The sequence below is a fragment of the Dama dama genome, chromosome 4 (assembly GCF_033118175.1).
Source record: "Dama dama isolate Ldn47 chromosome 4, ASM3311817v1, whole genome shotgun sequence".
NCBI classification, from domain to species: Eukaryota; Metazoa; Chordata; class Mammalia; order Artiodactyla; family Cervidae; genus Dama; species Dama dama.
The window spans coordinates 55,712,824-55,727,774 of record NC_083684.1 but is presented as its reverse complement, the minus strand read 5'-3'; the positions used below and the strand labels follow the sequence as shown (position 1 = coordinate 55,727,774).

Here is a 14,951-nt window from a genome sequence, read left to right as displayed (position 1 = left end):
GAGCCTCCACCAATCGGAAGAGTTTGGGAAAGGTCCAAAGGAGACACCATATGTCCGACCACCTCGCAGAATCCTTCTCTCTGGCACGCATCTGGGCTGAAGAAGGCCTGCACCACCGGAAGGACTCTGAGTCAGAATGATCGGCTAAAGACAACCCGGAAACTAATCCCATCGCCATAAAACCCGAGACTGCAGGCCATGTGACAGAGCTGTTCTCCTGGGTTCCCTTCCCCTTCGGGTTCCGTTCTCCACCGGGTGCCCTCTCCCAAAAAACTTCCCATTTTGTCAGCACATGTGTCTCCTCGGTCGATTCAGTTCCGAGTGTTAGACAAGACCCCAGTTTCGAGACCTGGAAGGAGTCGACTTTCCTGCAACTGGAGGAGGAAGCAGACAGAGGTGGGCTCCGTCTCGGGCCAGGCTGCGAACACTAGACTACACGCCTGGTCATCCTCCCAATGGACTCTGAACTTTGTGCCCGGTGTCTTAAGAAGTGGCATACCAATGGGAAACCAGACCCCCGGATAAAAGAGCCTCAGGACTGGTACGTGGACTCCCCATTGACTAAGAGAATATGCTAATTATCTCTGTAACAGAACAAACTCGTAAATCCCATTATGTTTATCGGGATATGACCACAGTCCGACTGATACATGTCAACTGTTTATCCAGTCTTGTGACACATGAATCATGGGTTAACTTTGATCATAGCTCTCTTTTACCTTGTCCAGACTAGTTTCAAGGAATCTGGGGAGGTGGGTTTGAGCAAGTATACTCAGGGTATATAAGGTTTTCACAAAAAGTGGTCGGGGTCTTGGCTGAGAGGAGTCTTTGCCTTGGGCCCGCTGGTGTAGTAATCTGCACTCCACTATCTGCATCGTCCTTCTGAGTGAGTTTGTTTCCAGGAAGCTGTGGCTACAACACAACACATGGCGTGTCTGGTGGGATCCTTCTTGGCTGCAACTGACAGCCTGACCACTCAGGGTACTCAGCGGCCAGCTTGCCTGCCAATGGACCAGACCCAGCAGCCTCAGCCGGGACCCGTTTGTCCCTGGTCTCCTCCTGACGCAGAGCACTGGCCAGAGTGCCCCGACCGGTAAGGAACAAGAGACTTTATTGACCTCTCTCCCCTTCCGTCTCTCTTTCTTCTCCTTACCCCTTCCTATCCTTCCTGCTTTTTCTAGTGCCCCGGTCCTGGATGCAGGAATCTCGTCGAAGGGCCTCAGCCTGAGCTGAGGATTGGAAATTGATCACCTCCTCTTGGCAGAGAACTCGAATTCTGGTTCTGTTCTGGTCTGACTTCTGGTAGGGCCGAGATCCAGTCCTCCTTCTCTGGAGGCCCAGGGTAAAGTCCCATAAGGCCTGGGTATCTGCAGGTGGCAGGAGACATCTGCAAGGCCACCCCTTTTGCCCCCCTCTCCCGCATCCTCCCCCTTCTTTCAACCTGGCTTCCTTTCCTCCCTTTGAAATCTCTGAAGACCTGAGATATTTTCCTTTACTCTGTTAGTACTTGGATCTGAAGTTCTGTGTCTCTATAGGAGGTTTTTTGAGAGACTCTACTTTTGTATTTAAGGGAGTGTCCGATGAGAACTGCCAGGTTTATATGTGTGTGTTTTAACACTGTGTTCTGTGTGGTCTTTTTGATGGCCATTTTGCTTTCTCTGGCCATCATTTGGCTTAGACCTGCCACCATTCTCTTAGAACCTGATTTTCTTTCCCTGTGCCTTGAGACCAGGGCTCTGGCTCTGTTCTCAGGAACACTTATCTAGACCATCTCTAACTCCTGAGACTGAACCATAGCTACTCTAGTTTGACATTTAATTGTAAAATTTTGAAAAACGGGAAAAAGCCTTTAAAAGTTTTATTTATTTCAATTGGCTTTTATAAATGAGTAAATTTTATATTGTAATATCTAATTCATGACTAAGCTTTGAAAATGAAGCTAGATCTTGGGTACTGTTTTATGGCCTAGTCCAGTAAACAGCACATTGAGTGGCTTGTCAACAAAATCTTTGCAAAACCTGAGAATGGACATTCTCAGCACCATGGGATCAAATGGTCATGAAATGGCCCCTAAGAATCATGGTCAGATTTATGAGCAAAAAGGGGCTCTACCAGCTGAAAACTGACACTTGCCATCTACGCCTACAAGGATTAAATCATGGCCACTGCAACTGCTGACTTTCAACTCCCCTCAAAGGAGTTCAGGGTGAAAATCAGAAATGAGGCACTCTGTGCTCTGGGGAAAACTGGCAGAACAGGCCTTCAGACAGTTAGGTCTTTTCAGGAGACGATTGTACGAGTTCCAATTCTTGCCTCTTCTCTCACCTAGAGAAACACTGAGAGTTTGATGTTGAAACTCCAATTAAAAATCTTAATTTGTCTATTTAAAAAATAATTATAATATACCAGGGACATACATGTAACCTTGTTCTCTATTTTTCACGTCTCCTGTAAATGTGTTAGCATACTTTCATAATTTAAAAATAAAAAAGAGAATAAATGAATAAAGATTAACAATTTAAAAAATCGGGGGAAAGATTGATATGCAGTGGGCCTCTCCCTCTAGTACTATCGCAGTTGGCAGCCCTTAGCACCTGGTAACTGAGAATGATCCTGTGCAGACAGGACCCAGGGGGACACGGTACTAAACAGGTGTCAGTTCAGATCATTTTTCCTTTTACCCTCTTCTGCTGAACTTCTAACAGTGGGAGCAGATTGCCGTCCTGGTCCTGTTTATTTATTTCAAGTATAGCTGATTTACAATGTTGGGTTTAATTTCTGCTACACTGCAGAGTGATTTATTGACATATCTCTATATTCTTTTTCATCTTTTTTTTCATTGTGGTTCATCTCACGGTAATGGGTGCTGTCCTCCAGGGCCTTGGTGCTTACCCCCCCTCTATATAGTAGTTTCCATCTGCCAGTCCCAAACTTCCAATCCTTCCCTCTCCTCACCACTTCCCCTTGGCAACCACAAGTTGTTCTCTATGTCTGTGAGTCTGTTTTTGCTTCAAAGATAAGTTTGTTTATGTCTTATTTTAGATTCCACATAGGAGTGATATATGGTATTTGTCTTTGTCTTTCTGATTTACCTCACTCAGTATGCTAAACCCTAGGGCTGTCCATGTTGCTTCAAATCACATTATTTCATTATTTTTAGGGGCCGAGTGATGCTCCATTATATAGACACACACACACACACACACACACACACACACACACATACACACACACCCCACACCTTCTGTATCCATGCATCTGTTGGTGGACATTTAGTAGCTTCCATGTCTTGGCTATTGTCAATAGTCTGGGCTGTTATGAACACTGGGGTCCATCTATCTTTTTGAATTACACATGTGTCTCAGTGTATGCCCAGAATTGGGATTGCAAGATACATGGCAAATATATTTTTAGATTTTTTGAGGAACCTTCATATTGCTTCCAAGTGGTTGCACCAGTTGACATCCCCCCACCTGTTCTCCACACCCCCTCCAGCATGGATTATTTGGACAAGAGTTTTCTTCCTGGCTCTGCCCTCGGCTGCCGTCAAAGTCCCCGTCCCCAGTGGCTGCAGCATAAAACCTGTGCCGGTCGTGCAGACGCTACACGGGTCACCCCCACCCCCAGGGCACTCGAGCCTCCCTTCCACCCATTTCCACCCTGGGTCTGGGCTCCTTGTCCTCCCAGAACCAGAACTGCTCCCTTCATTATCTTGGTGGGTTCACATCCTAATGATCCAGAGGCTGAACTCAGGTTCATATACCCCAATCAGCTTACCACATACCAGGGATTCTAATCCAAATGACGATCAGTTCCTGCCTGCCAGGAATTTAGGACTAGACAAAAGAAAAGAGACAGACTGTAAATCTTACCATGAGGAACTGTAGGTTTTTTTTTTTTTTTTTCCTTTTGGCCACACTGTGCAGCTTGCAGGAACTCAGTTCCCCAAACAGCCATTGAGCCCAAGGCCTCAAAAGTGAAAGAGCAGAGCCTTAACTACTAGACATCCAGGGAATTTCAAATTCCTGTTGTGTGTCCTTTGAAATCTGCACAGTCTCTCAAGGAGTGTGCTTCTTACGGCTGCTGTTACCACCCAGCACACACAGAACACGGTCCTGATCTTTGAGGTCTGGAGGTGAGAGTCTGAAATGAACCCGAGAGGGCTCAGATCAAGGGTCAGAAGCCTGTACACCTTGAGACTTCAGGGACACCCAGGCTTAATGTGTTTCTCTCCCTTCCCTGCCAGCTGGGGACGTGCTGCATGTAGCCTACGCACGGGGGCTTTGAGCACACACCTCGGCCCCGGGTCGGCCGCACTTGGGGCTCTGGAGCCCTGCGCCAGGTGGTCCTGGCTGTTGGCTGCTCCCACGAGTGGGTGGGGGGCAACCAAAGAAGGGACTGTGGCTCGGCTGAGGGCAGTCTCTGCATCAGAGCGAGGGCCTCTGTGAGAGCACCGAGCAAGCTGGGCACAGGCACCACCCAGCGTGTCCCCAGCACGCACTGCACTGTCTAAATGCTCTTGGAGGGAAAAGGATCAGACGCTCTGGGAAACTATATGAGATCCTTTGGAGACAGAAGGGGCAGAGAGGTGTGATCAGAAAGGTTAGGGTTCTGACGTGGGGTGAGGTGAGCGACCGTAAGACAGCAAAGCACACTCAGGGTTAAACTGTCACTAAGAGAAGGGACACTCTCCAGACCCAGCCCAGGGGGAGGAGTGTGCAGACAAGAGCTCCATGTGTGACCACTTGAGAGTCTTGGAATTAAGGCCTTGGTATGGGAGCTCTGTGGGATGTGTGTATGTGTGTTTGTGTGTGAAATTGTGGTGTATATTTGTGTGTATGTATGTAGGTACCTGCCTATGTATATGTGTGGACATGGGTGTGTATATGTGTATTCATGTAATTATATGTATCTGTGTGCTTGTATATGTCTATGTGTTGTGTGTCTTTGAAAGGTATTAGGAACACACAGGTGCAAACGTCCTTGCACGCAGGAGTCCCAGGGACCCCTGAAGAAGAGGGGATAGACAAAGGGCACAGGAAACCAGGTGGAGAAGGAGATTGGAATCCCTTGGTTCTAGAAAGGCAGAGAATGAGCAGGGAGTGGCAGATGTCAGGACCCGAGAGGAGACAGAAGGCTTGAGTTGAGGGCTTGGACAGTTCAAAAAATGAAGGGACTTGAGGGATAGGGATGGGGGCAGAAAAGTTTCCTGGATTAGAGCCCAGGGGAAATGGAGACGCCAATGGGGGGCAGCCTTGGGGTGGGGACTAGAGTGTGGGACAGGAGGGCAGGATCCAGGCTCCAGCTGGGGCCAGGCTGAGAAAGGCTGGATTGCTCTCAGAGGGGGTCTGCGGTGGGGCCGCCAGCATCTAGCGCAGCCCTTCAGGAAAGTGAATGTCCACCTGGGGACGCCAAACGTCCTTCAGTGGAGTTTTGCGAAGCGCTGAGATTTGTGGGTCGGTGAAACTGAGACCACAGTGGAGGTGGAAAAGGATCCAGGACCCAGGGAAAGGAGGGGAGCTGAGCAGAAGAATCTAGAACACGGGACAGGGTGTGCAGGGAAGATATGGAGGATGAGGAAGAATGAGCTGGAAGAGCCTAGCAGGATCTAGAAAATCCAAGGAAGGGGGAGGAGTTTGGGGGGCAGGGAATGAAGAGAGGGTCATTGTCGCTGGGGATGGGAGAGGAAGGCTGGGTTAGGAAAAGCTCGAAGCAGGGCTCGAGCTTTTGGGCAGTTTCATACTTTTGGCAAAAAGAGGCCTTTGGTGTATCTAGCGCTGTTGGAACCGCCTCGCGGGCCCCTTGGGAAGCACAGCGCTTGTTGGAGTCCACACCATCCACATGCGTCCCCTGCCAGGATGGTCCTTACACTCCGAGGGTTCCTCCATGGTGCAGAGCTTCTCCTTGTCTCTGTTCTGACGCTCTTCTCTCCTTGAAGACTGGCACCGGGGCCTTGTGCACCCCCGACTCCGCTCAGGGCCGCCCTGGCGCCTCTGGCCGCTCCGCTCAGATCAGGAACCGGCCTCCTGAGCGCCCAGGTCTGCACACAGCGCCGTCCCTGCTCCCCACACTGACCTCTCCTCAGGGCTCGCCTCCAGAATTTCCCCTTTGGCACCTCCCTGCTTTCGACCCCCTGGGGGCTCAGACACCCTCAGCCCTCCTGCTCCCGGGTCCCTGTAATTCCTTCAGCTTTGCTGCCAAAATTCAGTCTCTGTGTATGTACTAGGGCCGGATTAAATCTCGGAGACAGAGTTGTGAGTGAAATGGAAGCACATAGCTTTACTGTTTTGCCAGGTGCGGGGGTCGCAGCAGGATAACGCCCTCAAGACAGTGTCTTGGACATGGAAGCAACCTAGATGCCCATCAGCAGATGAATGGATAAGGAAGCTGTGGTACATATACACCATGGAATATTACTCAGCCCTTAAACAGAATGCATTTGAATCAGTCCTAATGAGATGGATGAAACTGGAGCCCCTTATACAGAGTGAAGTAAGCCCGAAAGACAAAGAACATTACAGCATACTAACACATATATATGGAATTTAGAAAGATGGTAACGATAACCCTATATGCAAAACAGAAAAAGAGACACAGAAATACAGAACAGACTTTTGAACTCTGTGGGAGAATGTGAGGGTGGGATATTTCAAAAGAACAGCATGTATACTATCTATGGTGAAACAGATCACCAGCCCAGGTGGGATGCATGAGACAAGTGCTCGGGCCTGGTGCACTGGGAAGACCCAGAGGAATCGGGTGGAGAGGGAGGTGGGAGGGGGGATCGGGATGGGGAATACGTGTAAATCTATGGCTGATTCATATCAATGTATGACAAAACCCACTGAAATGTTGTGAAGTAATTAGCCTCCAACTAATAAAAAAAAAAAAAAGAAGAAAAAAAAAAACAAGACTGTGTCCTGGGACTTCCTCGGCGGTTCAGTGGTTAAGAATCCACCTTGCAATGCCGGGCACAGGGGTATGATCTCCCGTCGGTAAACTGAGATCCCCCAGGGCAAGAGCAGCTCAGCCCGCACCCCACAGCTAGAGAGTCTGCCTGCTGCAAGCCAGGATGCTGCCACATGCAGGGAATATCCTGCCTGTTACAAGGAAGACCCAAGGCAGCCAAATAAATAAATAAAATATATGTTTTTTAAAAGGCTGTGTGTCCTGTCTTGGAGAGGGTTTGAGGATTCTTACAGTGTTCAAGGAGGAGAGCCTGATCAACTCGAGGCGCTTTTCTGTTGGGTCTGTGATGAGGTCACGGAGAACAGCAGCATCACCCTTCTGCTTCCAGCCGGTCTCAGGTCTTCCTGTTTGTGGGCAGCATAGTTCACTTCTTCCCTCTGCCGGGGGGGTTTCTGATTCTGTAAAAGAGGTCAAAGGTCCTGGCTCCCAGCATTATGACTAGCCCTTGAGGACAAACTAATTCTGCATGAGTTTGTTCAGTAGCTAAGGTATTCTTATTTTGTCTTTCTTCACAGTTTTCTTTCTATATTTTCTGTGATTAAATTTATTCTTTGACTAAAGCTTTTTTTTTTTTTTCCCAAAGAGAAGGCAGGTGGACCTGGGTGGAGATCTACAAAGGCTTCATAGGGTCCTGCTTGATTACAGTTCCTTCTGGAGTCGTCCTCCCTACTTGGGGAATGGACACAGAGTTGGAAATCATCTCGAGTTTCAAGCTTAGCATCAATAGTCTGTATTAAGACAATATTATTTCTCTCTTTGATTGCCTTGTCATAAGCCCTGGACAGACATTTGAAAATTATGAGACATATTACCATGAGGATAATGATTAAAGTACACATTTGTCATATTTTTCGAAAGAGTCCTCCTAGTTTAGAGGACAAGAAGGAAGAAGCGTTGTGGAGGGTTTCCATTTGATATATATGTAGTATCCAATGGTCTTTGCTCTGAGGCTAGAATTTGAGCTGTCTTGTTCACAATTAGTGCTGCAACTCGAGAAAGCCCCCCTTGAACGGAAGAGTATGTGTGTTGATCAGAAAGACCACCTCCAAGAATAAATCAATAATAAAACAATTATATGTATAAAAAAAGTGTTTCAGACCAAATGCCAAAGACAAACAACAAATAGCCTCCTAAGCTCAGGAAATCCAGGCCAAAGTCCTGCCATTCGTTTTTGCCTTGCAGATTTCTCTCTTCTAGAAGTCCGCAAAATAGGAAGATTTCTGCTCCTGTCAGGAAACTGTCGTTTTTATTAACCTGATAAGGCCGCTCAGAACATAAGAATCATTAACCTCTGGAGGAACAAAGAAGAGAGAAAAGAAACATATTTGCATTTTACTCACAGAGGGAATTTACTCAATTGCTGTCAGTCATTAGTAGCTTGAGGGGAAGGGCTTTGTTTTATCTGGAAATCACAGATCAAACCCAATAAGATTTCAGCCAACAAAATCCATAAACTCTAAAACTATATTTACAAGTTGTTTCAGGAGCTCATCTTTTTTGTTAAACACTTTTATGATACCATCATGTTTTTTAAATTAGGATTTTAAAATTTCCTTTACCAGCTGAGCCACAAGGGAAGCCCCCTGGGTTGGGAAGATCCTCTGAGAAGGGAAGGGCTACACTCCAGTATTCTGGCCTAGAGAATTCCATGGACTGTATAATCCATGGGGTCACAAAGAGTCAGACACAACTGAGCAACTTTCACTTCACCCTAAATTTCCTACCCAGTTGCATGGTATAAAGTGAAATTGATCAGAGACCAGTGCTTCTCAAAATGGTCTTCCCTATATGAAGCACTTTTGCAAAACCGTCCGAGTACAAGAACTCTCTGTGAGTGACTTAAAGATATGGTGACACTCGTGAGCACAATGTAATGGGCTAAGAAACTTGATTACAGTAATGAGAATTATGTCTTGGTAACATCAGGACACACCAGGTTTGTCGGAATTCCTTAATTTTTAACACATCTGTATTAATAGCAACCGTCCGCAGGAGAACTCTAGAAGACTTACATTTAACAATGTTCCCCGTGGTATTTAACACACCAGGGATGCCAATCAGTCTAATATTTCCCTCTGAGCTGCCTCACAGTTCCTCCTGGACACTCAAAGTTAGCTAGAGAAAGAGACTTCCCATCTCTTCTCCAAGGCAGCTCATTATTCCAGGAAGTTTGTTTTCTTATTAGAGAGAGAAAGCCAAATTCCAGTCTTGGACCAGGTTACTATTAAAAATAAAGTTCTTTACCTAATTAAATTTAATTTAACCTTAATCAATCCTCCCTTTTTTAAAAACGTTAATCATTTTTTTTTGTATCCACATAATATGTCTCTTATTTTTCCCTATCCAAACCAGCAAAATTATCCTCTTGTTATATTTCAAGAAAAACTACTGTTATTTTCTATATCTTCTTTTGACAACAAACATATGTCCTACTTGCATTCCAGTCTCTTACCATTTTTAGTAACTGTAAATACACTGCATTTCTAAAATCCCTTAAAACTTAAAACCAAGAAACAAGCAATTGAATTGTATTTCTTTTTATGACATTAGATTCATAAAGTATATGACAGACATATTTCAGAGCATAATTTTTCTTTAGGTGGTACAAGATGTGTGTTTAATAAACACATTTAGTGTTTTCATTCATAAGAAGGTAAAGATAAACATGGATTTGTTCAGTAGTCAGTGTTTCAGTATTTTATCTCAAACTGATTTCAGTCTTCAGTACATTCTCATTATTTTACTGAATTTAGCAAAACCCTAAAGTTCTAAATTCCGACGAATTTGGAAAAACGAAATATAATTCTTTTAAAGAGTTTACCTAAAAACATCTCTACCATTTATCTCTATTATTTATGACAATATCATCATAGTTAATTTCCTTGCAGTTAAATTTTGTAACAGATAGGACTTTTTGACTCGCAGTAGAACTAGGTGCAGTGAGTGTTGATGACAATCTTAGTGACTCATGTCTCCATCAATTCACACGCGGTTAAACAACAAACTAACCTGAGGTCCATACCAAATATGGACTTAATATTGAACATTTCCCAGATCATGTGAACCTTAGAAATACTTTATTTGTAAGTGTTTACTTTTCTTTAAGTCAATTAAATGGAGCTCATTGAGAAATGAATCTCAGGAATGTTATCTAAAGACAAACACACAAACTGAGTCATACATATATTTACATAAGACTAGGTCTCATTTTTTCATCAGTCTTGTTTGACTGTTTTCCTTTCCACATTTTCTCACTTCTCTGATTAAATTTATTCTTCTTCTTTTTTTCCCCCCTAATCTCGCTGCAAGGCATGTGGGATATTCATACCCCAACCAAGTATTCAACCTTCACCCCTGAATTTGACTGGTGGAGTCTTAGCCACTAGACCGGGAGTGAAGTCCCTACATTTATTCTGTGGTGCAAGTTTTTTTACAGACAAAAGGCAGGCAGAGGACTTGGCTGGGGGGTTATTCTGGGAAAGCCTCAGAGGGTCCTGCTTGGTTACAATCTGTCCCTTCCCTGGTCTGCCCCTGGCTGGAGTTTCAGCTCCAGGAGAAGGAAGTCAGCACAGAATCGGGCAGACCACATGAGCCTTCAGATATCCTTTATATCCTTAGAGTGAAGGCTGTACTTTGTTAGGGGCTCAGTGATAAAGAAAATGCCTGCAACGCAGGACATGCAGGGAACACGCATCTGATCTCTGGGTGCATAAGATCCCCTGGAATAGGAAGTGGCACCCCACTCCAGTATTCTTGCTTGGGAAAGCCCATGAACATAGGAGCCTGGTGGACTAGTCACAAAGAGCAACTGAAAAGGCCCACAGGTCATCCATTGTCAGGAGGGTAGAGGTGGTGTGTTGCTGCTAACAGCACAAATTCTGTTTCTCAATTTTTGTTCATGTTAGACCAAACTGTTGTTGAGGAAGGAATAAAGGAAGGTAAGCTGGTGATCTGTGTCTTCTGAATACTATTATAATCTTAGGGATGTCTCCCCCAGTTCAATCAGTCTTGTTGGTTAGGCAGGCAGAGTTGGGATGTATAAATCAGAAGGAAACTGAAATCTTAGCCACAAACATCCCACAATGATGAGTCCTCTTACACAATAATGCATGATGCTGTCTTCTTAAGACTTCACAAAGATAGCATAGATACCGAACTGACACATGAATAGAAATTAAGCCATGATGACTTCAGCTAGTTGGTGACCAAACTTCCTAAAGACATATATAATCTTATTCCTTAAGCAACTCATGCCTAACTGGTTCCATGCCACCAAAGCCATCTGGTGTAGGACAGATAGCAGCAACCATTTGACTAGGTGTTTAAGCAACTCACTGAATGGCCTCCGGGCCAGCCTCAATTCATCCACTTGTAATTTATTTTCTACAAATGTCTATAACATCTCTGTGAGAAGGTCAGCAGCTATATATTCAAGAGTTTCTTTGAGCTTGTTCTTGGTTAAATAAATCAGTGTCTCCATGCTGAACAAGGGAGTGTTTCTGTTCCTTTTAGTCTAGGTCCTCAATTTACTTGCTCTGACAGACATATGGGAAGTCTCCATCTGGAAGAGGCTGTGTCTTGGCTACTCCTTCCTGTGCGGAGAGATACACTACTTCGTTGCTATCTATAGTAGTTTCTTGACTGTATATGAAGTGGATAAAAGAAAAAAATTTTATACTTTTATAATGCTTTTCTCTAATGGATTTAACAAAAACAATTGTAATATACACTACTTTCCTGACGAGTAGTGGATATAACAAAAAAGCAGCAGAAGGATATTTTGAAACTAGTGGTTTCTAGTGGGAGAGCAGGAGATTAAGTATGGTGGGGAGGAGGAGGTACAAAATCTGGGAGTAAGACAGGCTCTCCTGTCCATGGAATTTTCCAGGCAAGAATACTGGGATTGGGTTACCATTTCCTTCTGCAGGCGATCTTGCCTACTCAGGGATCCATCCCGTGTCTCCTGTGCGTCCTGCATTGGCAGGCAGATTCTTGAATACTAGTGCCACTTGAGATGCCCTAAGACAGCCTCAAGGATGGATCATACACACAGAGAATATAGGCAATATTTTGTAAGAGATATAAATGGAAAGAGCTTTTCAAAATTGTCAACAAAATGATTTTAGAATTTAAAACGAAGGAAGTTGAGTCTGGGTGTGAGCATAAAGGCTTCCTGGACTCGAGCCCAGGGGAAGTGAGGAAGGCCAGCTCTCCCTTTGTTCTTACTGGGCAGATATTGATTGGCTGGCTCCAGGTTACCTGATGGGGGTAGGGAATCTTACCATTTCGGGGGAAGCTAAAACTTAGGTCCAGGCCGCCCATCACGGTATTAACCATGGCAGCCTCACATTCCCCCCTGTCTTGTTGTTCCTGTGGAGGAAGTTTCTCTTCATCCTGGGCTACCATCTGATAATGCGGCCTCAATACCATAATCTGAATGGTATTTAGATGTTCTTTAATAAATGACATTAGCCAGTTTGAAATACAAGGGCCAAATGTAAGTGTTAATAATAGCACTATAAGTGGGCCCAGGAGGGTGGAAACTAAGGTGGTCAGCCAGGGGGAGCGTTGAAACCAAGACTCAAACCATCCCTGTTGGGCCTCCCGTTCCCTCTTTTGTTGCGCCAGCCCTTCTCTTACTTTTGCCATAGATTCTCTTACCACTCCTGTATGGTCTGCATAGAAACAACATTCTTCTCCCAGAGCCGCGCAGACCCCACCGTGTTGGAGAAAAATCAAGTCTAATCCTCTCCTATTCTGCAAGACCACCTCAGACAAGGAAGTCAGAGACTTCTCTAAGTGGCTGATTGATTCTTCTATGCGAGTTATATCTTCATCTATGGCGGCTCGTAGGGAGGAAAACCCTTGGCCTTGCAGAGATAGTGAAGCTATTCCTGTCCCTGCTCCTGCCAGCCCAAGACTGAACAAGGCTGCCATGGTGATCGCACTGATTGGCTCTCTCTTTTGTCTTAGCAATTCCCGGTCCCAATGTGAGTACATAACCTCTTCAGAGTGGTATAAGATTTTTGGCATTACAGCAACCAGGACACAGAATTCTTGACTCTGGTTAAAAATCTTCACAATGTAAACATGGGGTTAGCCCAGTATGTGAACAAATCCACCAACCCCCAACCTCTGGCACAATCCAATGTTTGCCGTGTAAGCGTAGGTTACTAATACTCCGGGCACAGAGGGAAGTTTTATCATGTGGCACTGTGCCCAAACAGAGTCCCTGTCCCCAGACTTCATTCATTGTGAGGCCAACCTTGCGTTCTTCCCATCGGCATGGGGGTGGGTTCTGGCCTGAAGATAAGTGGTAAGAGACATTGAGGCCTATGGCCTCATAGAAGGGTGGGTGAAGATTATAACAAAGCCAACAGGACTGGGTCGCATTAGGGTTGGTATGGTTTAAGACCGTAAAGGCTGCATTCACTAAGGCCCATAGGGGGTCCTGAATTGCTGAGCTAATGGTAACAGCCAGAGGGCCAGGGGTTTCTGTCAGTTTGCCTCTGAGGCTCGGGGTAGAGGAGATGTTAAATGTTCCCGGCAAGCTTGGTCTGAAGGTGGTTGGCTTGGGGGTCGCCTTATGCCCCTGTAATGCTTTGACCAGATTGGGACCTAAACTATGTACCTGCACCGGCTCAATAACCTGTTTAATGATTAAAAGCTCGCCTGGGTAGGGGCCGGGCCAATTTACGTGAAGCTGAAAACCCCAAGTCAGTCCTGAGGTCCAGCGGTTTTCTTTCTTCGCCCGTTCCTGGTTAAATTGTACTCGTACCTGAGGCCCCTGGTGTCTACGGTCCTTGAAGGTGAAGCTAACTAGATCTCTGTTTCCGACATCCCACCTCTGGGGTCCATCACAAGAGGTCACACAACTCCAGCTCCTGCAATAATAGCTTTCTATGCCACCACAGGTTTTCCAGTTATTTCTTACATAGCCCGGGCAAGCCCAAAACCCCAACCTATGGTTTTTTATCCCATCCCTATAGTACTTATCATAGAGACCGTCCTGCTTTGCGAAGAGGCTTGAGAGGTCGAAGTTCAGGTCCGGCCACCAGGTGTTTGGAGGGTGGATTCCTGAGGTCTCATTGAGCAGCTCATGAGTTTGCCCGTCGTTGAGTTTCCATGTGATCTTAGCAGGTTGATGGGGGTTATGACTGGTCGCTCCTGGGTCGATGAGAGCTGCCATCAGCAGGAGAATTAGGAGGCCTCCCGGCGGACGAGTTTCAGTTTCAAAGGATTTGACGGGTGAGGACTCGCCTTCCATTCTGCTCGCGCTTTTTCCTGTTCTTCCGATGTGGCTTGCCGCACGTGATTGCAGTGAACCCAGGGTCCAATCCTGTCGACCTTGACAGCGGTAGGAGTGGTAAGAAGAACAACATAAGGGCGTTTCCATCTAGGTTCTAATACTTTAGATCGGTGTCGTTTTACCCAAACCCAATCACCTGGGCCAATATTATGTGAGGGGAGGGCCCTCTTGTTTTGGCCCTCATGTATCTCTCGAATCAATTTCCAAACATGGTTATGCATCTTACTTAATGCTATCAGAGTTTGCTGGAATTGTCCCAAAGTAGGGGGTGGCAGACATTTTCCTTCGAAAATAGGATACACAGGAGGGGGTCTTCCATACAGAATCTCAAAAGGAGTAAGATTCAGCTTATAAGGGGTGTTACGTGCCCGAAAGAGTGCAAAGGGGAGGAGGGTCACCCAGTCCCCGCCAGTCTCTATTGCCAACTTTGTCAAAGTTTCTTTTAGGGTCCGATTCATTCTCTCAACCTGTCCTGAGCTCTGGGGATTATATTCGCAATGTAACTTCCATTTCGTCCCCAGAGCTTGGGCCAGCCCTTGGACAATCTGGCTCACAAAGGCAGGTCCATTATCAGAGCCCATAGTCACTGGCAGCCCATACCTAGGCCCTATCTCCTCTAAGATCTTTTTAGCAACCACTATTGCTGTCTCTCCCTTAGTGGGGAAAGCTTCCA

The 14,951-nt window shown here is 45.8% G+C and overlaps 1 protein-coding gene and 1 long non-coding RNA gene across 3 annotated transcripts in view; one reads left to right on the top strand and one right to left on the bottom strand.

Annotated features, from left to right (window-relative positions):
* The first annotated feature begins 127 nt into the window (after positions 1 to 127).
* On the top strand, positions 128 to 6,424 carry LOC133054419 (uncharacterized). The gene is made up of 3 exons (XR_009692439.1): positions 128 to 541; positions 903 to 1,093; positions 6,295 to 6,424. It is a non-coding gene; the product is annotated as an uncharacterized LOC133054419 (long non-coding RNA).
* A 1,597-nt stretch (positions 6,425 to 8,021) lies between these two features.
* LOC133054415 (uncharacterized) overlaps positions 8,022 to 14,951 on the bottom strand; it is a 29,361-nt gene continuing 22,431 nt past the window's right edge. For both annotated transcript variants that reach the window (XR_009692438.1, XM_061139388.1), the window contains exon 2: positions 8,022 to 8,260. Coding sequence is in view for 1 of the 2 variants with exons in the window: in XM_061139388.1 (XP_060995371.1) it covers positions 8,237 to 8,260 (24 nt within the window). In the remaining variant the exon portion in view is untranslated. The remainder of the gene's footprint in view (positions 8,261 to 14,951) is intronic.